The following is a 27,582-nucleotide window of genomic DNA, read 5'->3' as shown; positions in this document are numbered from 1 at the left end:
TTTTTCCATCCTTTTACTTTTTTTTTTTTTCTGATGCAGTTCCTTTATTATCAGGAAACAGTGTCATTATCAAATTTATCCTTTTACTTTTAACCTACTTATATCATTATATTTGAAGTAAGTTTCTCATAAACAGTATAGTTGGGTCATATTTCTTTGGTCTTTCTGACAGTCCTTGTCTTTTAACTGGTATATTTAGGCCATTTAATGTGAATATGGTTATTGATAGATATGTTTAGATTTAGAATTACCATTTTATTACTTGTTTTTAGTTTCCTCTTCTTTTTTCTGTTTCCTTTTTCTGCCTTTTTAAGGGTTATTTGAGCATTTTAGTATTCTATTTTAATTTATTCTAATTTTGATTGTATCTCATATAATTTTTTTGATGATTGCTCTAGAGATTACTAAGTTCATGCTTAACCCTTCAGTCTATTTAGAGTCAGTATTTTACTGCTTCAATTGAAATGTAGAAACTGTCATCATTTGGACCATTTTACTCTCCTCCTTTATGCTTTAGTTATGTATATTACATCTACATACATTGAAGACCCCCACCAGACAATATTATATTTTTTGCTTTCATCTGCCAATCATATTTTAAAGATCAAGAGAAGAATGGTCTAATATATATTTATACCCAGATATTAATATAATTGCTGTTGCTCCTGATAGTCTAAGTTTCTTTCTGGTATTATTTTTTTCCTTCTAACTAAAGAGCTTCCTTTAGTAGTTCTTTTAGAGCCGTCTGCTGGCTAGGAATTCTCCTTAGCTTTAATTTTTTAATTTAATTTTATTTATTTTTTTGTACAGCAGATTCTTATTAGTTATCTATTTTATACATATTAGTGTTATATGTCAATCCCAATCTCCCAATTCATCCCACCACAATGAACCCCCTGCCACTTTCCCCCCTTGGTGTCCATACGTTTGTTCTCTACATCTGTGTCTCTGATTCTGCCCTGCATACTGGTTCATCTGTACCATTTTTCTAGGTTCCACATATATGCGTTAATATACGACATTTGTTTTTCTCTTTCTGATTTACTTCACTCTGTATGACAGTCTCTAGATCCATCCACATCTCTACAAATGACCAAATTTCATTCCTTTTTATGGCTGAGTAATATTCCATTGTATATATATATCATATCTTCTTTATCCATTTGTCTGTCGACGGGCATTTAGGTTCCTTCCATGACCTGGCTATTGTAAATAGTGCTGCAATGAATATTGGGGTGCATGTGTCTTTGAATTATGGTTTTCTCTGGGTATATGCCCAGTAGTGGGATTGCTGGATCATATGATAATTCTGTTTTTAGTTTTTTAAGGAACCTCCATACTGTTCTCCATAGTGGCTGTATCAATTTACATTCCCACCAGCAGTGCAAGAGAGTTCTCTTTTCTCCACACCCTCTGCAGCATTTGTTGTTTGTAGATTTTCTGATGGTGCCCATTCTAACTGGTGTGAGGTGATACCTCATTGTAGCTTTGATTTGTATTTCTCTAATGATTAGTGATATTGAGCAGCTTTTCATGTGCTTCTTGGCCATCTGCATGTCTTGTTTGGAGAAATGTCTATTAGGTCTTCTGCCCATTTTTTTTGATTGGGTTGTTTGTTTTTTAATGTTGAGCTGCATGAGCTGTTTATATATTTTGGAGATTAATCCTTTGTCCATTGATTCATTTGCAAATATTTTTCCCCCTTCTGAGGGTTGTTTTTTTGTCTTGTTTGTAGTATACTTTGCTTTGCAAAAGCTTTTAAGTTTCATTAGGTCTCTTTTTTTTTTTTTTGTCTCATTTGTTTTTGTTTTTATTTCCATTACTCTAGGAGGTGGATCAAAAAAGATCTTGCTGTGATATATGTCAGTGTGCTTCCTATGTTTTCCTCTAAGAGTTTTATAGTGTCCGGTCTTACATTTAGGTTTCTAATCCATTTTGATTTTATTTTTGTGTATGGTGTTAGGGAGTGTTCTGATTTCATTCTTTTACATGTAGCCGTCCAGTTTTCCCAGCACCACTTATTGAAGAGACTGTCTTTTCTCCATTGTATATCCTTGCCTCCTTTGTCATAGATTAGTTGACCATAGGTGCGTGGGTTTATCTCTGGGCTTTCAATCCTGTTCCATTGATCTATATTTCTGTTTTTGTGCCAGTATCATATTGTCTTGATTACTGTAGCTTTGTAGTATAATCTGAAGTCACAGAGACTGATACATCCAGCTCAGTTTTTTTCTCTCAAGACCACTTTGGCTATTCGGGGTCTTTTGTGTCTCTATACAAATTTTAAGATTTTATGTTCTAGCTGTGTAAAAAATTCCATTGGTAATTTGATAGGGATTGCTTTGAATCTGTAGATTGCTTTGGGTAGTATAGTCATTTTCACAATATTGATTCTTCCAATCCAAGAACATGGTATATCTCTCCATCTGTTTGTGTCATCTTTGATTTCTTTCATCAGTGTCTTATAGTTTTCTGAGTGTAGGTCTTTTACCTCCTTATGTAGGTTTTATTCCTACATATTGTATTCTTTTTGTTGCAATGGTGAATGGGATTGTTGCCTTAATTTCTCTTTCTGATATTTCATTGTTAGTGTATAGGAATGTAAGAGATTTCTGTGTATTAATTTTGTATCCTGCAACTTTACCAAATTCATTGATTAGCTCTAGTAGTTTTCTCGTGACATCTTTAGGATTCTCTATGTATAGTATCATGTGATCAGCAAACAGTGACAGTTTTACTTCTTCTTTTCCAGCTTGTATTCCTTTTATTTCTTTTAATTCTCTGATTGCCATGGCTTGGACTTCAAAAACTGTGTTGAATAATAGTGGCAAGAGTGGACATCCTTGTCTTGTTCCTGATCGTAGAAGAAATGCTTTCAGTTTTTCACCATTGAGAATGATGTTTGCTGTGGGTCTGTCATATATGGCCTTTATTATGTTGAGGTATGTTCCCTCTATGCCCATTTTCTGGAGAGTTTTTATCATAAATGGGTGTTGAATTTTGTCAAAAGCTTTTTCTGCATCTATTGAGATGATCATATGGTTTTTATTCTTCATGGTGTATCATACTAATTGATTTGCGTATACTGAAGAATCCTTGCATCCCTGGGATAAATCCCACTCGTGGTGTATGATCCTTTTCAAGTGTTGTTGGATTCTGTTTGCTAGTATTTAGTTGAGGATTTTTGCATCTATATTCATCAGTGATATTGGTCTGTAATTTTCTTTTTTTGTAGTGTCTTTGTCTGGTTTTGGTATCAGGGTGATGATGGCCTCATAGAATGAGTTTGAGAGTTTTCCTTCCTCTGCAATTTTTTGGAAGAGTTTGAGAAGGATGGGTGTTAGCTCTTCTCTAAATGTTTGATAGAGTTCACCTGTGAAGCCATCTGGTCCTGGACTTTTGTTTGTTGGAAGATTTTTAAGCACAGTTTCAATTTCATTACTTGTGATTGGTCTGTTTATATTTTCTGTTTCTTCCTGGTTCAGTCTTGGAAGGTTATACCTTTCTAAAAATTTGTCCATTCCTTCCAGGTTGTCCATTTAATTGGCATAGAGTTGCTTGTAGTAGTCTCTTAGGATGCTTTGTATTTCTGTGGTGTCTGTTGTAACTTGTCCTTTTTCATTTCTAATTTTATTGATTTGAGTCCTCTCCCTCTTATTCTTGATGAGTCTTGCTAAAGGTTTATCAATTTTGTTTATCATCTCAAGGAACCAGTTTTTAGTTTTATTGATCTTTGCTATTGTTTTCTTTGTTTCTATTTCATTTATTTCTACTCTGATCTTTGTGATTTCTTTCCTTCTACGAACTTTGGGTTTTGTTTGTTCTTCTTTCTCTAGTTCCTTTAGGTGTAAGGTTAGATTGTTTGTTTGAGATTTTTCTTGTTTCTTGAGGTAGGCTTGTATTGCTATAAACTTCCCTCTTAGAACTGCTTTTACTGCATCCCATAGGTTTTGGATTGTCGTGTTTTCATTGTAATTTGTCTCTAGGTATTTTCTGATTTCCTCTTTGATTTGTTCAGTGATCTCTTGGTTATTTAGTAACGTATTGTTTAGCCTCCATGTATTGAGTTTTTAAAGTTTTTTTCCCTGTAATTGATTTCTAATCTCATAGCGTTGTGGTTGGAAAAGATGCTTGATATGATTTGAATTTTCTTAAATTTACCGAGGCTTGATTTGTGACCCAAGATGTGATCTGTTCTGGAGAATGTTCTGTGTACACTTGAGAAGAAAATGTAATCTGCTGTTTTTGGATGGAATGTCCTATAAATATCAGTTAAATCTGGTGTATTGTATCACTTACAGCTTGTGTTTCCATATTAATTTCCTGTTTGCATGATCTGTCCATTGGTGTAAGTAAGGTGTTAAAGTTCCCAGCTATTATTGTGTTACTGTCGATTTCCTCTTTTATGGCTGTTAGCAGTTGCCTTATGTATTGAGGTGCTCCTATGTTGGGTGCATATATGTTTATAACTGTTATATCTTCTTCTAAAGTTGATCCCTTGATCATTATATAGTGTCCTTCCTTGTCTCTTGTAACATTCTTTATTTTAAAGTCTATCTTATCTGATATGAGTATTGCTATTCCAGCTTTGTTTGATTTCTATTTGCATGGAATATTTTTTTCCATTCCTTCACTTTCAGTCTGTATGTGTCCCTAGGTCTGAAGTGGGTCTCTTGTAGACATCATATATATGGGTCTTTTTTCTGTATCCATTCAGTGAGCCTGTGTCTTTTGGTTAGATCATTTAATCCATTCACGTTTAAGGTAATTATCGATATGTATGTTCCTGCACCATTTTCTTAATTGTTATGGGTTTGTTTTTGTAGGTCCTTTTCTTCTCTTGCATTTCCCACTTAGAGAAGTTCCTTTAGCATTTGTTGTAGAGCTGGTTTGTTGGTGCTGAATTCTCTTAGCTTTTGCTTGTCTGTAAAGCTTTTCATTTCTCCATTGAATCTGAATGAGATCCTTGCTGGGTAGAGTAATCTTGGTTGTAGTTGCTTCCCTTTCATCACTTTAAATATATCACTTAAATATATGTAAGCTTCCTAATGGCGGGTACTGGTGGTGGGTAGAGTTGGTTGTTGCTCTGGTGGGCAGAGCTCAGTAAACCTCCGTAGTTTTCTTTCATCTGAAAATATCTTTATCTTCATTCCTAAAGGGTATTTTTGCTAGATACAGAGGTTGACATTTCTTTTCTTTCAGCACTTTAAACGTGTTCTGCCATTTCCTCCTGTCATCTGTGTTTTCTGGTGAGAAAGCTGCACTCATTTGAATCCTTTTTCTATAGGTCATTTGTCTCTTTTCGCTGGATTCTTTACACACACACACACACACACACACACACACACACCCACTGGCTTCTTTATCTTTAGTTTTTGTCAGTTTGATTACCTCTGGGCATGGATTTCTTTGGATTTTCTTGTTCGGTGTTTACTCTGCTTTTTCTTATTGTGGTAAAATATATATAACATAAATTTATCATTTTTGCCATTTTTAAGTGTACGATTCTGTGGCATTAAGTACATTCACATTGTTGTGCAACCATTACCACCTCCATCTCCAGAACTTTTTCATCTTCCCCAACTGAAACTCTGTACCCATTAAACAATAATAACTCTCATAAGATTTACCATGTAGTATATTTTAATTAACTGTAAGAACTTCTTTGTTTGTAGTATATTCAACAGAACATAAGAGCAGATTGTTCCAATATTGACAAAATTCTTGAACCACCTGAAGGCCAAGATGAAGGTGTATGGAAGTATGAACATTTAAGGTAGGTCTTTATTATGTATCAAAATAGTAATAGTACTCCTAGTAGTAAAAAATAACCTTGGGCTTCCCTGGTGGCGCAGTGGTTGAGAGTCCGCCTGCCAATGCAGGGGACATGGGTTCGTGCCCCAGTCCGGGAAGATCCCACATGCCGCGGAGCGGCTGGGCCCGTGAGCCATGGCCGCTGGGGCTGCGCATCCGGGGCCTGTGCTCCGCAACGGGAGAGGCCACAACAGTAAGAGGCCCGCGTACCGCAAAAAAAAAAAAAAAAAAAAAAAAAAATAACCTTTAATATTAATGATGATTATGAATCATAAATTAGTTAACTACAGACCAAAAAGCAAAGTTCTAAAGCTTTTACGTTTTTAAGTTATAAAGTTTTCAACATTGTTATTTACTCATTGTTTTCTATATTTATGGATTTGGGCCTTATTATCTTTTTACATGGTTTTCCTTAATTACATCATTTAATCACAGATGCATTATTTCCATGTGCTTACTCATTTCTACTACCTACTATTCATCTACTTTATTTCTCTCTAGAGGTCCTAGTCTAGACTTGGTAGCTGACGAGTTACCTGGTAACTAGTGTGAACTTCCAGTCTTTTGTTTGGTAAATGGAGATTAATTATAATCCTGAAGTAAGAAGTTTAGAGCTTTTCATAATATCCTTTGAATGAGAAAATTGATTTCTAATGAATCATGAGTTAACTTTAGAAGCACTTGTATTCTGAAGCTACTAGGTTATTTCTTGAAGTTATAAACTTTCCATTGTAAATGGGAGCTAGGATGAGTTGATACATTAAAAATAGAGGGTGTTGTATGAGATACGTGTTCATCAGAGTTTGTTACTTTGAGTTGATTTTTAGATAATAAGGTGGAGTAGAGATATGACTTTTCCTGAATAAATTAGACCACATTTCCTGTGATGAGTGCCTCAATTTGTAGACAAGGTACTTTTTCTGTTGTTTTTGTTTTGATGCTATAGGCTTGTCTAGATATTGTTAAGACAGTGTCTTGTCATAACCTTTCAGCAGTTTCAGGATGCTGAGACTTCTTTGTAATCTGCCATTTTCTTGGGCAAGTCACTTGACTACTTGATCGAGTTTTTTTTTTTTTTAATACATCTCGATGTATGATAATTGAAAGCATGAGTATGTAGATGTTATGCCATTCTTATAAATATAGAGAGCACTTTAGTATAATATATCCTCTGTCTTTTTTAAATCAGCTTTGAAAATAACTACTTCCTTACCTATGGGATTAATGATGAAAATAAGCAAGTGTGTTTTTTTCACTGTAAGCATAATTCCTAAAAAGTGAGGGTTCGTTTTATTTATTTATTTATTTATTTATTGCGTTACGTGGGCCTCTCACTGTTGTGGCCTCTCCCATTGCGGAGCACAGGCTCCGGACGTGCAGACTCAGCAGCCATGGCTCACGGACCTAGCCGCTCCGCGGCATGTGGGATCCTTCCGGACCGGGGCACGAACCCGTGTCGCCTGCATCAGCAGGTGGACTCTCAACCACCGTGCCACCAGGGAAGCCCAATTTTAATTTACAAGGTTTTTATTTCAGATCTAAGAAAGACATTTTCCTCCCTATTTAACTTAGACTATGAAATATGCATTATACAAAACTTGTAAAATCTTTCTTATTCATATTCCATTTGTCCTGGTGCTATTGTTATTACTTTTGGGTTTTTTGATATTAACCCACTTTTTTATTTTGTAAATTTATGTATTATATATGACATATATATTCTTTTGTCTCTTTATTATAGTGTATACATCTTTATAGTTGACCAAGAAGAGTTTTAAAAGCAGTTTGATTTTTTTTTGCATGTGCTTAATGTTACTGATTTGAGGCTTAATACTTGCTGTTACTGATTAATGCAGTTGATTATATTATGATGTTAATGGGAATTGAATCATGACCTCAGTCAAATCTCCCACTACTCCCTACTGAATATTTGTAATTAGGAAAAGATGCCCCTTCCTCTGAGTGGCTGTAATCCCATGCTAGTATGCATGGCTTAGTGACTAGAGTGTAGACTAGATTTCAGCTCTGGCTTGTCTTTTCAGCTGCATAACTATGTGTGTTAGTCCTATACTGAATTAACTTGAAGCTGTTAGGTTTGCACTATTTGCCACAGATTGTACCTATAGCACTGCCAAATCAGTTAGCTTAATTTTCCTGTTGGCCATAAGTAGGTTGGACTAGATGAGAAACTTGTTTATCACCACCTGTCTTTATTACCACTTAGTAGAAAACAACTCAGAAACACATAACATGCAACTTACAGATATGGGGCAGTAGAGGACTATGTGGTGATTCAGAAATAGTGTTATTTGTATAATCTAAGAACAGCATTATTAGGCATCTGGAAAGGAAGTACAGTTATAGACAACTGAAAATTTGACCCTTGTTTTTACTTCGCTTTCTTCTATTTTAATGTATGTTTATAAATAAATAAATAAATAAATATAGTTTTCCTTTCACATATGTGCAGTGTTTTGGGTTTTTTATTTTTCTTTGGAACTCTCTTTTATCTTCTAATTATAGGTTTTAGCCTTGCATATTTGTGGAACCAAAGCGTATTCATTTGTTTGATGGGGAACATAGTGATTAATTTGATAGATTTTTAGAGGGGAACACATTCAGTACTTTGACAACATAAAGTATCTTTATGACATAAAGGATTAATTGTCTTTTCATATCAAATAGCAAGTCTGTATAAAAATGATCTAAATGTCATATAATTTGCTTCATTTTCATTTATTCAAAAATATTTCTTGAGCACTTAACTATTGTAGGAACAATCCAAGCATTATTCTAGGCTTTATAATTCTCAGTTTGGCAATTTTAGAGGGAAAGTAAGTCATGAAAAAATGCCCAAGATCTATTAAGTGATGAAAAAGCAAGTTATGAAATTGTGTATGATATGATTCCAATATATTTTAATCTATCCAGAGAAAATCAGATTTGCATGTAAACAATAACTATCTTTTGGGAAGAGGTCATGGAAGTACGGAGGACTTTCCTGTTTTATATTTTGTATTTGGTCCTGTTTGGAGTTTTTAGAAGGAGCATGTTGTTTGTAATCAGAATAAAACCTGTATAATGTATAGGAATATAAAATGTCTAGTCTTTCTTCTGATTATCTGTATACAGATATGTACACACACATGAATTTTTACATAACTGGAATCTTACTGTGATATAAGTATATATCCTTTGTATGTTTATGTAATACCAACATTTCACTACTCTCCAATTGCTAATCATTTATAATGTTTCAAAGAAATTTTTTATGTATATAGTTTCAGTGAACATCTTTATACATATGTCTGCATTGCAGTTCTGATTATTTCATTAGAATAGATTCTTAGGAGAATGACTTAGTTAAAAATATATATACTTTGTAAGAGTCTTGGTAAATATTTTCAAAGTATTTCTCAAAAAAATTGTACCAGTTTCCAGTGTGTAACAGTAATCAACTCACTGAACTCTGATATTGAACATTACTGTTAGGGTTGTTAGTTTTGGGTTTCGTTTACTAATCTGTATGTCTTTGTAAGGAATGTGCCATGTAAGTTCAGGCGGTGTTGATAATGATGATGATGGAGGAAGAATGGTACTGATGGGATTCTGTTTTTTACAATAATATTCTAAAAATAATATGGAGGATAAGACTTTTCATTTATATATTTACATTTTTAGGCAATTCTGTCTTGAGCTAAATGGACTTGCTGTCAAACTTCAGGTAATATTTTAAGTTAAAGCTATAATTGAAAAGTTCTGATTTTTTTTCTGTTTTTGTAAATTAATGTGCTTACAAAGACTTACCCAAATTTTTAATTATTCTAGAATTTTACATGAAATGTAGCAACTCAGATGATAAACTTTTTCATTATTATTTTACATATTAATAAATGTAACTATTTTAACAGAGTGAATGCCATCCAGATACATGCACTCAGATGACAGCAACTGAACAATGGATTTTTCTTTGTGCAGCTCATAAAACGCCAAAAGAGGTGAGAATTTATGAAATAGAATGACTAATAAAATCATCATAACCTAAATCTCTTTAAGATGGTGGTAGACAAATTTTTTGAGTTTTTAGGTCACTGTTTATTTTGCCCTTTGATTTAGAGTTCTTTGCTGCAAGGTCGTTGGTACAGTGCTACTTTAGGGTTTCTTGTGATTAGTATCTTTTTAAAAATTTTTAATTGAAATTATCATTGACCTACACTGTGTTAGTTTCAGGTGTATGACATAGTGATTCGATATTTCTGTACATTGCAAAATGGTCACCATGATAAGTTTAGTTACCATCTGTCACCATACAAAATTATTACAATAGTATTGAGAGTATTCTTCATGTTGTACATTTCATCCGTGTGACTCATTCATTTTGTAATTGGAAGTTTATACCTCTTAATCTTCCTTACCTATTTCACTCCTCCTACCTTCCCTCTGGCAACCACCTTTGTTCTCTATGTCTATGACTCTGCTTCTGTTTTGTTGTTTGTTCATTTGTCTTGTTTTTTAGATTCCACGTATAAGTGAAATCATATGGTATTTGTCTTTCTCTGTCTGACTTATTTCACTTAGCTTAGTAGCCTCTAGGTCCATCCATGTTGTCACAAATGGCAAAATTTCATTCTTTTTTATGCTAGTGTGTATACATACCACATATTCCTTATCTTTTCATCTAATCAGTGGACACTTAAGTTGCTTCCATATCTTGGCTACTGTAAGTAATGCTGCAGTGAACATGGGAGTGCATATATCTGTTCGAATTAGTGTTTTTGTTTTCTTTGGAAAAATACCCAGGAGTGAATTGCTGGCTCATATGGCAGTTCCATTTTTAATGTTTTGAGGAACTGCCATCCTGTTTTCCATAGTGGTATCAATTTACATTCCCTCCAACAGTGCGTGAGGGTTCCCATTTCTCCTCATCAGTACTAATTTGTTGTCTTTTTTTTTAAGTCTTTTTTTTTTAACTTTTTATTTTATATTGGAGTATAGCCAATTGTGTCTTTTTGATAATAGTCATCTTTTTAAAAAATTATTTATTTATTTATGGCTGCATTGGGTCTTCGTTGCTGCGTGCGGGCTTTCTCCAGTTGCGGCAAGTGGGAGCTACTCTTTGTTGCATTGTGTGGGCTTCTCATTGTGGTGGCTTCTCTTGTTGCAGAGCACGGGCTCTAGGCACACAGGCTTCAGTAGTTGTGGCACATGGGCTCAGTAGTTGTGGCCTCACAGGCTCCAGAGTGCAGGCTCAGTAGTGTGGTACATGGGCTTAGTTGCCTCCACGGCATGCGGGATCTTCCAGACCAGGGCTGGAACCCATGTCCCCTGCGTTGGCAGGTGGATTCTTAACCACTGCTCCACCAGGGAAGCCTGATAATAGTCTTTTTTTTAAAATATTTATTTACTTATTTATTTTTTGGCTGCATCGGGTCTTAGTTGTGGCAAGTAGGATCATTTGTTGTGGCGCGTGGGCTCTTTGTTGCTGTGTGTGGGCTTCTCTCTAGTTGTGGTGCACAGGCTCCAGAGTGTGTAGGCTCAGTAGTTGCAGCATGCGGGCTCTCTAGTTGTGGCACGCGGGCTCCAGAGCGCACAAGCTCTGTAGCTGTGGTGTGTGGGCTTCAGAGCACATGGACTCTGTAGTTGTGGTGGCAGGCTTAGTTGCCCCACGGCATGTGGGATCTTAGTTCCCCAACCAGGGATTGAACCAGCATCCCCTGCATTGCAAGATGGATTCTCAACCACTGGACCACCAGGGAAGTCCCCAATAATAGTCTTTTTGGCAAGTGTGAGTTGTTATCTCATTGTGGTTTGATTTGCATTTCCCTGATGATTAGTGATGTTGAGCATCTTTTCCTGTGTCTGTTGGCTATCTGTATGTCTTCTTTGGGAAAATGTCTATTCAGATCTTCTGCCCATTTTTTAATCTGGTTGTCAAAGAGTGTATTGCCTATGTTTTCTTCTAGGAGTTTTATGGTTTCCCACCTCACATTTAAGTCTTAAATACAGTTTGAGTTTAGTTTTGTATATGGTGTGAGAAAGTCATCCAGTTTGACTCTTTTGCATGTAGCTGTCCAGTTTTCCCAGCACCATTTATTGAAGAGGCTCTCTTTTCCCCATTATGTATTGCCTCTTTTGTAATAGATAATTGACCATGTAAGTGTGGGCTCTCTATTCTGTTCCATTGATCTATATGTCTATTTTTGTGCCTGTACCATAGTGTTTTGATTACTGTAGATTTGTAATATAGATTCAAATCAGGGCACCTGATATCTCCAGCTTTGTTGTTCTTTCTTAAGATCGTTTTAGCTATTTGGGGTCTTTTGTGTTTCCATACAAATTTTAACATTATTTGTTTTAGTTCTGTGAAAAATGCCATAGGTATTTTGATAAGGATTACTTTGAATATGTAGATTGCCTTTGGTAGTACAGTCATTTTAACAGTAATAATTCTTACAATCCATGAACACAGTGTATCTTTCCATTTGTGTAGTATCATTTTTCATAATTGGACAATTGAATGGGCTAGAACTTATGATTCACTGGCTATGACAGAATAACACCTGCCATATGGTGTGACACCTGTCATATGGTGTGTAATGGATGAGATGCACTAGTTCAGATTTTTGGTTTAGTCTTAATGTCTTTTGATAGGAATAACTGTTGGTGAGTACTAGTTGATTCTTAGTCTGTCAAGTAGAAATGTTACTTTTGAACTTTATAGGTCAATATTTTTTCTCTACATTTCATTAATATTTCTTACTACTTATTTGAAACCTACCATAATGATTTTCCTCTCCATAATTGGTCTTACCTTGAAAAACTTATTCATGTTATTTTCTCCTTATTTAGTTTTTGTCAAGGCGAGAGTATAGGAAGTAGCAATTTTTAGAGAACATTTTTTGTTTTAAATAATTCCTTCATGTTATCTAACACCTAGTACACATTCAGTTTTCCTTAGTTGTCTCAAAAGTGTCGTTTACAACTGGTTTGTTTAAACTATGCATTGCATTTCTATTGATCTGCATTCCCTTTTAATCTGTAGTAATTAGTTTTTGCTTGACATTGACTCATTGAAAATAGTTAAGTTAGGCCTGTGCCGTAGGATTATAGACCTTTAGGTGATCATTATATTGACAGACCTCTAAGGCTTAAAGACAGGTAATTCTCTAGTTGAAAAATCAATATTTTATGTTCTTTTGTTTGAAAAGGCAAATTCTCCAAAATAAGAAATATCTGATACCTAAGCTAGTAGTACTTATTTTTTAAGACTGACTTCACTCATGGTGTTACTTTTTTTGAGTTAATAAATTGAAGCAGTGTTAAGGTTGTGTATCATTTTACGTCTGGGAAAATCATAGCAGTTTCATTGATAATTCACTGAAATTGGCTACATAGTATAGTAAATGATGTGATAATTCCAATTAGGAAACTGAATCCAAAAAGCTAGTTTCATTTTGGCAAATAGTAAAGATGCATTATTCTCACTTTATTTATTTTTTAATATATTTATTTATTTAATTTATTTTTGGTTGTGTTGGGTCTTCGTTGCTGTGCGCGGGCTTTCTCTAGTTGCAGCGAGCAGGGGCTCCTCTTCATCGCGGTGCACAGGCTTCTCATTGCGGTAGCTTCTCTTGTTGTGGATCGTGGGCTCTAGGTGCGCAGGCTTCAGTAGTTGTGGCACTTGGGCTTAGTTGCTCCGTGGCATGTGGGATCTTCCCAGACCTGGGCTCGAACCCGTGTCTCCTGCATTGACAGGTGGATTCTTAACCACTGCGCCACCAGGGAAGTCCCTAGAAATTTTTAAATTAAATATGTAGCTTCCATGCTGACTTAAAGGTTGTAAAAGTGTCCCATGGTACACCCAAATGACCAATATGAATGAGAAACACAGTGACTTGGGATATTTGTTTTTGACCAAGTCACCTGTAATCATATATATGGAGAAAGATACTTTTTTCAGTAAATACTGCTCATGTTCCTATTTTAGGCAGTGAGTCTACTAGCTATAAATTCCTGTGGATGTATAGTTAGAAAAATACTTTTTTTTTGGTTTAGATAATCTTTATGTATTTGCCATGTTCTATACTAAGCCATATTTAGTAGTTACTGCATTTTTAAACACCAGTTTCATTCCCAACAGTTGAAAAATATTCTAATTACTAGGTAGAACTAGAGTCATTTTTATTTCTTTCTCTAGTTTATTTTTTCCTTCTTCGTTCCCTGGTTCATTCTCAGTCTTCCTTTCTTTTGATGCTTCTCCCTCTCTGCCTTCAGAAGAACTGAAAGAGAATTACTTTATAGTTTTATTTTTCCTTTAATAGGTTTGCTGATTTGCCATGAGACAAATAGGTTTCATTGTTTCTGATAAATGAAATAGTACTAAGACAGGTTTATTAAAATATAAAGGAACTTCAGATTTCGTATTAAATTGCAAAGGAAGAAAATTTTTGAGAGAGCTGCTAGATTGGTAACAGGGTACCAGCAACATAATAAGGCATGCTTTTTAAGATGTAAGGAGGCAGTGATCTCTGGAGGTATTTGTGAAGTGAAAGAGGCTGCTGGGCCACTTGGTAAAGTATAAATCAGTGGACTAGGAATCGGGGTATCTGGGTTATGGTTTTTAAGTCCTTCTTCCTAACTGTATCATCTTGCATAAGTCATTGACCAATAGTCAAGGGTAGTCCCTGTTGCTGTGCATCATTCTTCAGGGGTTCTCCCTGTCATGCTTCAGAGTTGGGATATTTGCATGCTTGCTTACTTGAATCTCTGTCGTTACAGAGTCAGCCTCCTCTTAGACAGCATGCCTAAAAAGCAGACTTTCCTAAGTTGGACTGCTTGTTTTTTGAAGTATTCCTTACCTTTGCCTATAGACTTCTAAGATCTGGCAAGAAACCTGTGCATATTCTGCAAACTGATCAGCCTCAGTTTCCTCATAGCCAGAGGGTTAGATTAGATAATCAGGTGTTCTTCCCAGCTCTAAGCATTGTTTTCTTCTAGGTACAATATTGAGAGTGAGAAATTGGGGGACTGATTCACTTATTTTCTAGAAGCCAGGTATTATAGTTGAAGGGGATAATAAAGCCTTATTTATTGACATAACATTGAATTTTACAGTCATTCTGATATTGTAAGGAACTTTTTCTTAGACTATGCTCAGGGTTTTTGGAATAAGACGCGTAAGTAATAATATATCTAATTTTAGAGGTAGAGCTCTTTGTTGATGCATTTTTATATCCTTTCTTTTATAGTGTCCTGCTATAGACTATACTAGACACACACTTGATGGTGCTGCATGTCTTCTGAATAGCAATAAATATTTTCCCAGCAGGTAAACAAAACTTAAACATGGTGCTAAACTTTTTGGATTTAATTTTAAAGATTGCTGTTTTTAAAACTAAAACTAGTTTGCTTGTTAATACATTGTATTCTTTAAACTGTTTTTTTTAACCTATTATATTTTTGACTTGTTCAGAATTATTCAAGTTTTGAAATTAAGATTGTGATTAAACTAAAGGCATCAGGACTCAGCTCCTGAATCTCACAGGCCAGTTCAGTTCCTGCTGCTGTGCGTCATTTTCCAGGGCTCTCCCTTCATGCTTTAGAGTTGGGAGTTTTACACACTTGCTTACTTGAATCTCTGTGGTAGGGAGAGGCATCCTCTTAGCATGCCTAAAGAGCAGATTTTCCTAAGTTGGACTGCTTATATATTTTTTTCTAAGTATGTTCTATGTATTTCTAGAGTATTTTTTAATTGTATAGTTGATTTACAATGTTGTATTAATTACTGCTGTATAGCAAAGTGACTCAGTTATACATATATATACATTCTTTTTCATATTCTTTTCCATTATGGTTTATCACAGGATATTGAATATAGTTCCCTGTGCTATAGAGTAGGACCTTGTTGTTTATCCATTCTATATATACCAGTTTGCATCTGCTAATCCCAAACTCCCAATCCATCCCTCTCCTAATCTCCTCCCCCTTGGCAACCACCAGTCTCTTCTCTGTTGGGACTGCTTATTTTTGAAGGAGTCCTTATCCTTGCCTTCAGATTTTTAAGATCTGAGAGGAAGTGTGTGCATACTGTAATATATTATTGGTGAGGTTTGTGACTGGCCTTTTATTCTATTAAGATATTTATTACCAGGTGGATAGATTTGGAGACTTTTCCCCAATATCACTGACTTTAAAGAGTTCATATAAAATAGGTAAAAAATAACAGTTTTTGCCTTGGTATCCTATGTACATTTTTTTAAAAATCAGAAATACGTAGGTAGTTTTTATTTCTCACACACACACGAAAAAGAATTGAATTCTGTAGAATAAAACAATAATTCTTTCAGTAGTTTTAATTAGCTCTAGTGGACAGAGTGTTAATGTCATAAACATATATTTTAGTAAGTTTTGTTTTATCAGGATTTGTTTTAATTGCATTAAACTTTAACAAAGTTTCAGAGCTATAATACTGAATTTCTTGGGCAGTGTGGTTAGGTAGAAAGAGCACTGCCCCAGGAGTGAAGAACAGGGGTTTTAGTCCTGCCCTTGCCACTTACTAGTGCTGTGACCTGGACTGGTCACTTACTTTCCCTGGTGTCAGTTTCTGCACTTGTGAATTGAGAAGATTGGACTATACTGTTCCTAAGATCTGTCCAGCTCTATAAATCTATGATTTCTTATCTATTTCTAGGGTTAGCATAAAGGAATCATCTGTAGCAAAACTAGGATCAGTATGCCGTAGGATTTACAGAATATTTTCACATGCTTATTTTCATCACCGGCAGATATTTGATGAATATGAAGTAAGTATATTTCACTAATTGTCCTGATACGTTCTTATCAGAATGACAATAATAAATGTTGATATTATGTCTCATTTATTTGGTTTTGAGTAGTAAATTGAAATGACATATTTTTTTTCCCTCTCTACAGAATGAAACATTTTTGTGTCATCGGTTTACTAAATTTGTGATGAAATATAATTTGATGTCCAAGGATAACCTGATTGTACCAATTTTAGAAGAAGAAGTTCAGAATTCAGTTTCTGGGGAAAGCGAAGCATGAAGGGAATCATATAGAAAAAAATGTACTGATCACATAATTAACATTAATTATGTACTGTATATATATCATTTTAGACACATCAATCACGTATCCATATTATAGCTTCTTTGTTTAGTATAGGTTTTTGTATGCTGAGTGTTGCCTTTTAAAATGGGAAATACTTTTTAAGTTATTCATGAGCTGTATATTCACTGGTGTGGCACTCATCGTTTTTAAATAAGATTAGTATTATCTGTTTATAATGCCCGTTAATAAAAGAATTTACAGTTTGGTAAAATTGCTGCTAAACAATCATTGGATCACAATCCTCATCAAATAAACACATCTATGAAAAAGATGAGTGAGCTTGAGGTTTCACACAAGCCATTTACTAAAGAGATAGTAATGTTTTCCTTTGGTTTTATACCTGAGTTTTGATATTCTAGAAAATTCTGTAGCACATAGTTCAGTCTTAACTGTTAAGTTTTCCAAAGTGAGATAAAAGTGTTTTTAAATTCTGTTTATACTTTTTGATATATATATATGATTATGTGTATGTCCAAATATAAATGCAAATGAAGCATTAGTAATACTTAAATAATCTTACTATGCTACATAAAGTATATTCTAGACCAGCATACTTGGAAAGGATTTATCTTTCTGTTCAGTGGACTGTTACATACAAGATGATAACGATAAAAGCGTGTAATTGATGTTTCCACTGGAAACCTGCCCTGTCCTTCCCTTCTCTTCATTTCCCTTAACTCTCTCCCCAAAGTACATTAGCTGAGAAGCTTTTCACCAGACTGTGATTTAGTGGTGGCTTATACCTATTTATATTTGTATTAATTGCCTACAGATTATACCTCATATTAGCAATTACACTACAGGAAAAAATGTACTGGCATAGGCTCGTGCTTATCTTTGCTTTGTGAAATTGTTCTAACTACTTGGAGAACAGTCTTTAAAATAGTTTGACTCTTACTATTAGTAATATTAATCTTTTCTTCTAACCATCTAGGCAGCACTTAAATAGAGTTGAAAAATATTGTAGTATTTATTTTATACCCCTTCCCCACAAAGTTTATGTTTGAATTATATGCACATGTAAGATTTTTTGCAATAATTCACAGGTTCCAAAGGTATTGCTGAACGCTCATACGTTTTTTGGATTTTGTTATAATTCAGCGTCTTAAGAAGGCTTCAACTGTAGATTTTACAGTCTTACCTACTGAATGCAATTTTTTACAAAAGCACTGGAGGTCTTAATTGCTAAACTGGTTGTAACAAGGCACTAAGGGTAAAAAAAAAAATTGTACATGTAGTGAAGAAAATATTTAAATCCATCTTTTGAACAGAATTAACAAAGGAACTTCTTTTTCATTTGAGTGGGTTATTTTCAAATGAAGATTAAAATGTAGTCATCTTGATTTTTTTTTCAAATTGGAGGAAATAATTTATACCATATTATGAGACAAGTATGTACAGCAAAAATGTGGAAAACAGTACCGTCCTGAGAGTTTGTATATATATTTATGCCTTCCAATCCTGCCAGTATATTTGGCTTTGAACAATGCTATCCCAGCAGCCAGTCATTACCCCAACCCATAACTAACTTTGAAGAAGTTTTATGTTCACAGTGAAAAGAATATTGACTTTGAAATGATGCATTTATATTAATGTTACTATGAACCAGTGGGAATAGTAATTTTCACACAAACTTGCTAAATATTGGGAGACTAAACTACTAAGTTAATAAATTATATATAGTATAATGTAGCTGTTCTCTCTAGACAAAGTCTCACAATGGATTTCTGTTGCTTGACTATTTTCTTAGTGAACATTTGAACTAAGGCAGTGGCTGGGATTGGTGATCTGGCTAAATACTTTGAAACATATTTTGAATAATATAACTCGGTGTTACTAGGGGAATAAAATATGATTTTTTTCTTACTCATTCCATCTTCCCTGTACTGTGTGTTTGGAATTGATCATAAAAAAAAATCCCCCAAAGAAAGCATCAGTTTGTAGTCTTGCTTTTGTATTCATACTGATATCTCATTCATACTCTTGCACTGTAAAGTTGACTCACTTCATTAGGTAAGACCTAAATGAAACAGTTACTGTTTTTCCTTAATACTGATTACAGAATTTTGAAAATATACATGTATGTACTTAGGTGGTATTAAAAAAACCGATTAGCCTGGCAGACCTTTGATTTATGAAGTAAGTGTTCTAAGAAGGGGGGAATAGAAAACTCACAGTTCTGTGCAATAAGGAAGTTAGGCTCCACTTTTTGTTTGGATTACCCAGTATAGATCCAGAAGTTAAAATTTTCTTTTTATAAAATTATTTTGATTCATATAGTTGACTCATTCTTTTTCCCCTACCATATCTGGGAAAGTAGCTGATTTTTAATAATTTATGTTCCCATGGGTATTACAATTCTTTTGTGTGTGTACATTTTCTTTTCTCTGACTTGAGGTGTTAAATTTGTATTTCTAGAAACAAGTTTCTCAGTTATATATATATATTTGTGGATTTTTTTGTTTTTTGTTTTTGGCTGTTCCACCCAGCCTGTGGGATCCTAGTTCCCCAACCTGGGACTGAACCCGGGCCCTTGGCAGTGAAAGTGCAGAGTCCCAGCCACTGGACTGTCAGGGAGTTCCCTAAATTTTTAACGCGTTCCCTAAAATTTTAACTTAATATCAGCATAAAATTTAAAGTCTATGATTAATTGCATTGTTAGCAAGAACTGTATTACGGTCTCAAACACATTTACTGACTGATGTCAAATTCATTGTAATAGAACTAATTAACTTTCCCCTGGGTACTCTGCCCTAGTTTTTCCTACAGGCTTCCTATAATTTTATTGCACAGTTAAATGCTACATTTTGTATACTTCATTTTTTAGCTACTTCTTGAATGTACTAAAGGTTTCTTGGTATAGTTCTTCCATGCTAGGCATGAAAGATTTTCATTTTTTGAATGCAGCTAATTGTTCACTAAGCAGAACTATGGATGTATCGGTACAACATGTTTAGCAATTTATTTGAGGTTGTCAAAACATCCAAATTTTTTTTCTGAAAAAATATGCATTATTAGTGCAGGGTACACTATAAAACCAGATAACTACCAAGTGAATTCACTAGTGGGTTAGATTACTCATCTAAAAGGTTTAATTAGGAGCCTCACTTCTAACATTTGGGGATGCATGGATATTTTCTCTGGGCTAAGAATCTAATTACAATACTTCATTTATTTGATTTTTTTCTGCTATTTACATTTCTTTTTATAGTACGCAACGCTTTATATCAAGTGTGAGAACCTATTGTAATTAAGCAAAGAGATTACTGAGTTTTCATAATAACCCAAATTTCCAAAAGAGAAATACAGCTGACATCCTGAACTTGTATCTATGAAGATAGTATGTCAAATGTTAATGTCAGATAGAGTCCATGATTAATTACAGCATCACCATTCAAAAATTAGTAAAATATTTATTCATTTTTAAATGAAATCAGCATTTTATCCTGATCTGGACTTCTGCTATAAACCTTGGTAAAAGTAGTTTATAATTCCATAAATAGTGTATTTGCCACTTTATTTTGAGTGGACCTTATGAAAGCCATCTGTATCTTATATAAAAATTGTAAATCTTCACTTAAAAATTGTAGTTTGGGGCTTCCCTGGTGGTGCAGTGGTTGAGAGTCTGCCTGCCGATGCAGGGGACGCGGTTCGTGCCCCGGTCCGGGAGGATCCCACATGCCGCGGAGCGGCTGGGCCCGTGAGCCATGGCTGCTGAGCCTGCGAGTCCGGAGCCTGTGCTTGGCAACGGGAGAGACCACAACAGTGAGAGGCCCGCGCACCGCAAAAAAAACAAAACAAAAAAAAATGTAGTTTGTCACAGATAATAGGATTTTCTCTGGCTTTTTTTGTAACAATGTCAAAGAAACATTCTCATTTAATATGATACTTTATGTAAAAGAATTTTCTACATCTTTGTAAGCATTTGCTGATCTTAATATTTTTGGTTTTACTTATTAGTGTCTAGAAGAAAATGTTAGTTTCTGTAAAAACAACAAAAATGCTTTATACCTTGTTCTAAAAGGGGTTAAATGAAGTAGGAATGATAGGATTTTGTGCTCCTATTTCCCCTACCTCCCTCAGAGATAGATTGAGGGGAGTCCAAGGAACAAGACAACCCCGGAGAAGAGGAAACATTGGGTATGGTCGTTATTGCACTAGCAATGAGATAGCCCCTTCACCCAATTCCAGAAATTCAAAAGAATCTTTTTTGAGGGTAAATCCTTATTTAACTCCCCTAAAAAATGTCATCATGGGGCTTCCCTGGTGGCGCAGTGGTTGAGAGTACACCTGCCGATGCAGGGGACACGGGTTCGTGCCCCAGTCCGGGAAGATCCCACATGCCGCGGAGCGGCTGGGCCCGTGAGCCATGGCCGCTGAGCCTGCGCGTCCGGAGCCTGTGCTCGGCAACGGGAGAGGCCACAACAGTGAGGCCCATGTACCACAAAAAAAAAAAAAAAAAAGTCATCATGTTTTAAAACCTGGTGTATATTTATAGAGAGAAATTGTTCTTGCCTTGATTTCGATTAGTATTTAAATCACTTAAAAAATATTTGGTGCTTTTATATTTTTAAACATTTTACAGGGACTTCCCTGCTGGTCCAGCGGTTAAGACTGTGCTCCCAATGCAGGGGGCCCGGGTTCGATCCCTGGTCAGGAAACTAGATCCCACATGCTGCAATTAAGACCCAGTGCAGACAAATACATAAATATTTTTTTAAAAAAGAAAAAACACTTTACAAAAAAATGCAGATCTTGGATTCTGATTATTGAGAACCATATTATTGATGATATTAGTTTTCAGTGTCTGCTCTAGTAAATTACCACAGACTTAGCGACTTCAAGCAATACAGCTTTATTCTCTTACAGTTCTTGAGGTCAGAAGCTCAAAATAAGTTTTACTGGGCTAAAATTAAGTTCCCATCTCTTTCTGGAGGCTCCAGGGGAAATGTGTTCCTTGCCTCTTTTAGTTGCTGGTGGCTGCTGGTATTATTTGACTTGTGGCCCCATCATTCCAGTCTCTACTTCCATAATCTTATTGCCTTCTCTTCTGTAGTGCTAGCTCTCTCCACCTCTCTAATTAGGGATGCTTGTGATTGCATCATTATGCCCACCTGGATAATCCAGGCTAATTTCCCCATCTCAAGATCATTTATCAGGGGCTTCCCTGGTGGACCAATGATTAAAACTCCACACTCCCAAAGCAGGGGGGCCGGGTTCTATCCCTAGACCGGGAACTAGATTCCACATGCTGCAACTAAGACCTAGTGCAGCCAAATAAATAAATATTAAAAAAATAAAATCATTAATCATATTTGCAAAGTCCCTTTTGCCATATAAAGTAGCATATTTGTCTTAGGGGGCCTTTATTCAGCCTACCACAGCAGTCTTCTTGAATTCATATTGTTAATGTCAAAAAGTTCTGCATGCTATGGACTTAATTTTTACTCTGATGGTGGTTCTTTTTATTTCCTGCATGTTATCTACTTCTTTATGCCTCCCAGTCACACATGCTTGATTTAAGTCTCTGATTGAAAAAGTTGAACTTGAAATCATTTTCTGTAGCTTACCATTAACTACATCCTTGTATTGATCCATTGATAGCTAAATTTTTGGCATGATCTTTTAGTTGACTCATAGAACTGATCATTCTGTGGTTCAGAAACCTTGCTTACCAGTTTGTGAAAGGCAGAGTAGAAGAGATGGAAGATGAAACATTTTAAGGAGTATGATTTTGGATGCAAATTAGAAAATAAACTTTAGGTAACAGCTTTCTAGAAGAGCTGTTAGAGCACTGTTCATGAGACTACTGGAGAAGGAAAATGTGATGTTTGTGACCTTAAAAGGAGAGGAATTAGCTTTAGAAAAGTACATCTTTAACTATAGATTTTCAATTTCTTCCTAACTAAATTTGGAATATCTTACAATTTTTAGTTCTTCAATTCTACATTTTAGTGTTAACTTTGTGAAAACTGTCTCTAAAAAGTTAAAAAATTTTCACTGGATAACATATAAATTGTGTTTTATAATAATGGCTTATATTAATGTCATATCTAGTTAGAGAAGCTGTTAAGTCTTGGCAACAACATCTGTGAACACATCCGTTTTGCTTATTCACATTAATAAGTTTTTTCTAAGCTATATTCACAACCTGTCTATTTAGTAATTAATGAAGGTTTTTGTTTAGTGCTGTATTTATGTGTAGTTATTTTGATTATCTGAACATAGTTAAATGTGTTAATACAAAAGGATTTAAAATAACTTGGTGATGATTTGCAGGCATTAGGAGGAGAGGGTTTTTTCAAGCATTGCTTGGGGCAGGGGAAATGTTATGGTGCATGGCAAAATGAGCTTAGTTGTTGGTGAGGGTATTATGGCTGGAATGAGTGGGGTTTGCTATTTCTGAATAAGATGCCAACTTTTAGGGCAAGGGTAGAGACTAAGTCCTTGTTATTTTAATTAAATACCAGTTCCCAGATATAGAGCAATCACTATGGGAAGAATCCATCAGTACAGAGTGGGAAGCTCAGATTTAGCAGGATAATACCAATTAAAATGTGACCATATTGATTGGTGTCACATTTCTGGGGTGTTAGGAGAGGCCACAGTCTATGAAGTGAGGTCTTAAGTGTCAGAAGGAGAGGCCTCTCAAATGTGTCTTTCTGGCTGTCAAAGCCCTGCAAACCCAAGATATCATTTCCTCTGTACTCTGCAGACTCCACTCATGTGTAAGATTCAAGGGCTCATATACTCACTGAGAATTAAAAATCATTACTCGTGTAGAATCAGAATGGAGTGCGAAAAGGGGCCAAGATGTGACCTAGAAAGGCAGTGATGATGGTGAAAGGGAGGCCAGGTGGAGAGCGACAGATAGGATAGATTTCTCCTGATGCAGATGTTCTCTCGACCTACAGAAGAAGAATTTTTCATCTTTGAGTTCCCTATTTCCTACTCTCTCCCAATGCCTGTGACACCCTAGATCTACTGGTAAGAGCCCATCTGTACCCCCAATCTCACTCAGGTCCTGGCACACCATTTGCTGCTCTGCAAGGTTTGAGGTTTGAGATGCTTTGCCCCGAGCTTCCCAAGACCTTAAAACCAGACAATTTTCAGACCTTTGTGGGCAGTAGAGTCCACCCCCACATAAGACCAAATATATTAAAATGTATCCCCATTTCACATTAAATATTATTTGTATATTAAAAAATATAAATTTGAACAGCTTTTTGTAATTGATTTTAAGAATTTGTCTCGCCATTGGTCACTTAGTTTACAATTGGCTGTGTTTCTCATCCATCATCACATATGCCTTGGAAGTGAGAAAAGTTAATCTACAAGTTACGTTCAAAGTTAATGAGATTTTTATGAATATGAAGGGAAATAACGTTTTTATATATATTACGTTTATTACAGCTATTTAAATATTTCAGTTTGGCAGTTTTCATATTTTGGAGCCAATGTATTTTTTATTTATTTTTTTTGTTTGTCTGTTTGTTTTTTGCGGTACGGGGGCCTCTCACTGTTGTGGCCTCTCCCGTTGCGGAGCACAGGTTCCGGACGCGCAGGCTCAGCGGCCATGGCTCACGGGCCCAGCCGCTCCGCGGCATGTGGGATCTTCCTGGACCGGGGCACAAACCCGTGTCCCCTGCATCGGCAGGCGGACTCTCAACCACTGCGCCACCAAGGAAGCCCCAATGTATTTTTTAACAGGTCTCAAATATTTTGGGGCACCCCTGAGAAGTTCATAGGTCCTAAAGTTTAAAATGATCTGCTTATGGGACTTCCCTGGTGGTCCAGTGGGTAGGACTGCACTCCCAATGTGGGGGACCCGGTTCGATCCCTGGTCAGGGAACTAGGTCCTACATGCATGCCGCAACTAAGAAGTCCGCATGCTGCAGTGAAGATTCCGCGTGCCAAAACTAAGACCCGGAGCAGCCTAAATAAGTGTTTTTAAAAAATTCACTAAAATGATCTGTTTATAATTTTATAACACAAACACAATCTATTACTAGAATATTATTATTTATCAAATATCATTTGCTCAGGGAAGCCTTCCCTGACCTTGAATATATTAGGTTCATCTGTTATATGCCCTCCTAGCAAACTTTGCTTCCTATGAGTATTTACATCAACTATAATTACATAATTATTTCTATTACTGTTCATGCACTATCTTTCTCCTCCGTTAGCTTATTGATTCCATAAGTGCAAGACTGACCAAGAGTTAAGAAATATTTGTTAAAGGAACGAATGGGTGAGAGAGTGAACCTGTGTCTTCTCACAGGGAATCTGTTTCAGGAGGAGGGTTTCATCACTGACAAGAGACTGAACGCTGAAAACTAAAAAGCATTCTTAAAATATATCCTCCCTCCTCTGCCTTTTATTTGGGATATCTGCCTTTAACATGATCTGTACCTGTAGAGGTAGCAGCATGGTCTTCCGTAGACATAATGGCTGCTTAGCATCCGGTCTTGGGTCTCTGGCTCTTCTGGAGACCCTGTGAACTACCTAATGTACTTGGCAAAGTAGTGGTGAATCTTTTGATTTACCACGTAGACATATATTTAAATCTTTAGCTGTTATATTCATATTTAAAAGATGCCCTGTATTTGTTCTGGAGTTTCCCCAAACAGGATTGTTCACCTCACTAAAAAGAACTTTGCGAACTTAAAACTGGACCTTGTGAAAAAAAATAATGGTTTCAGTTTCTTGAGCACCTAACCAGGTGTCAGGAACTGTGGTACATTTCCCACATAATTGCACTAAATCCTCATACGATTCAATTTGTTTGTTTCTATCCCCATTTTACACATAAGTAAACTGAGCTTCAAAGTAGCTGTTCAGTGTCCACAGGAACAAGTAGCAGGGCCAGGGTCTGCACTCAGTCCTGGCTCCAAAGCTCAGGCTTCTCTGTTTTGATCTGCTATTTCATATGTTTCTGAACATTGCCTGCTACCTATGCTTGGGAGACTTCTTTAATTCTTATGTTGAGTAGGGTTGTGTTAGGCAGCATGTGTTGGAATGGAATGGCTTAACCAAATAAGGTTTTGCTTTTCTTTGTAACAAGGCCAGAGGTCAGCAGTCCTGGGCTTGTGCAGTGGCTCCAGGGTCCTTCATTGGTGTCCCAGGCTCTTCCTGACTTTCCATCCCACCATCCTTGGGGCATGGCCACCTTCCTCACGGCTATTTCTTGGTTATAAGAAGGCTGCTCTCCTCCGGGCTGCACACACTGGCCCACATTGGGTATTAGCAATCTTTTGAAAACTGCTAACCCAATTTAAAACAAAAAAAAGGCATTTTCTTTTTTTGTTGTTTTGCAATTTTTTATTAGTGAGTTTAAACCAGGGCATGTTTATTGGTTGTTTATGTTTCTTTTTAAAATAAGCTACTTGGGAATTCCCTGGCGGTCCATTGGTTAGGACTCTGCGCTCTCACTGCTGAGGGCCTGGGTTCAATCCCTGGTTGGGGAACTAAGATCCTGTAAGCCGTGCGGGGTGGCCAAAAAAAAAAAAAAAAAAAGACTTTTAAATAAACTACCTATTTGTGTCATTTGCAATTTTTTCTACTAGGTTGTACATCTGTTTTTTATTAACATCCTTTGTATACTTAGAATATTAGCCCTTTGTTATTTGATCATTTCTTGATTACAATTTTTTGTTTACCTTTTGATGATGTTAATGGAGTGTTTTTCTGTGTGCAGGTTTTAAATGTGTAGTCTTAGTATTTACACAGTCTTTTCCTTTATGGCTTCTGGGTTTTGAATTATGCTCTAAATATTTGCTCATATATTATTACAGTATTTTTATAGTTTTGTTTTTTATATTTAACTTTTAATTCATCTGTAAGATATTTTGGAATAAGGTATGAATCCCATTCATTTTAACTCAAGTCCGTGGCAGTAGCTCTTTACATGAAGAGGTGGGAAAAAAGGGAGAAACATACGTAAAATGTCAGTCTGCAGCTATACCATAAAGCTGGAAGTTTTAAAAAATGGACTCTTAACTAATACTTTTGGAGGGGGTTAGACAAGGAGAAAAATCTTGAGTCACATGGTTTCCCAAAAGAACAAATTCAGAAGAATGACATGTGGCTAAGGAACTAATGTTTACAGGAAAAAATATTGAAATGTTAAAACCCACTTTTTGTGTGTGCTGTATAAACATTCAACTATGCCTATAGTCTGAGAAAGAATAAAGGAAATGTAAGTAAAATATCCAAATTTGGTGTGTCTCAGTTTTCTATTAATTTACTGAAATTAGAAGACATGCTATATTCTCTTGTGTTAAATAAAAAGTCATTTTACTAACCACATCTATTACAATGATGTGAGTGGTTCTACTTTTGAAACTTTAACATGTTGGAAACGACTCTGTCCCTGAGGATTAGTATCCCCATTAAGACACAAAGGAGTTGAAATGTATTTAACAGTTTTTCTGCATAACCAACCAAAGAAATTCTTACATTGGAAAGCCTGGACTTCAGATTTCCCAGGTGTCCGTGTGGGTGGTTCTTGGCTAGTCCGCCCAGAGTCAGGTCTCCTGGTGGCTCAGACAGCAGTGATTAACTGGGAGGAGAGAGTGAACACTTGATTGAAACATGGAGGGTCAATTCAAACTTTTTTCCATGTAGGCAAATCTC

The 27,582-nt window shown here is 35.8% G+C and overlaps 1 protein-coding gene across 3 annotated transcripts in view; it reads left to right on the top strand.

Moving 5' to 3' along the window:
• LOC116756443 (MOB-like protein phocein) overlaps window positions 1-27,157 on the top strand; it is a 48,072-nt gene extending 20,915 nt beyond the window's left edge. For 2 of the 3 annotated variants that reach the window (XM_032636776.1, XM_032636774.1), the window contains 6 exons: window positions 5,676-5,776; window positions 9,496-9,538; window positions 9,726-9,812; window positions 15,063-15,142; window positions 16,505-16,616; window positions 16,747-27,157. In XM_032636776.1, coding sequence (XP_032492667.1) covers window positions 5,676-5,776; window positions 9,496-9,538; window positions 9,726-9,812; window positions 15,063-15,142; window positions 16,505-16,616; window positions 16,747-16,878 — 555 coding nt within the window. In that variant the 3' untranslated portion in view covers window positions 16,879-27,157. The remainder of the gene's footprint in view (window positions 1-5,675; window positions 5,777-9,495; window positions 9,539-9,725; window positions 9,813-15,062; window positions 15,143-16,504; window positions 16,617-16,746) is intronic. The other variant, XM_032636773.1, reaches the window with a different exon arrangement.
• The last annotated feature ends 425 nt before the right edge of the window (window positions 27,158-27,582 follow it).

Source organism: Phocoena sinus, chromosome 7, assembly GCF_008692025.1.
Source record: "Phocoena sinus isolate mPhoSin1 chromosome 7, mPhoSin1.pri, whole genome shotgun sequence".
Lineage (NCBI taxonomy): Eukaryota > Metazoa > Chordata > Mammalia > Artiodactyla > Phocoenidae > Phocoena > Phocoena sinus.
This window is presented reverse-complemented; position numbering and strand designations above follow the sequence as displayed.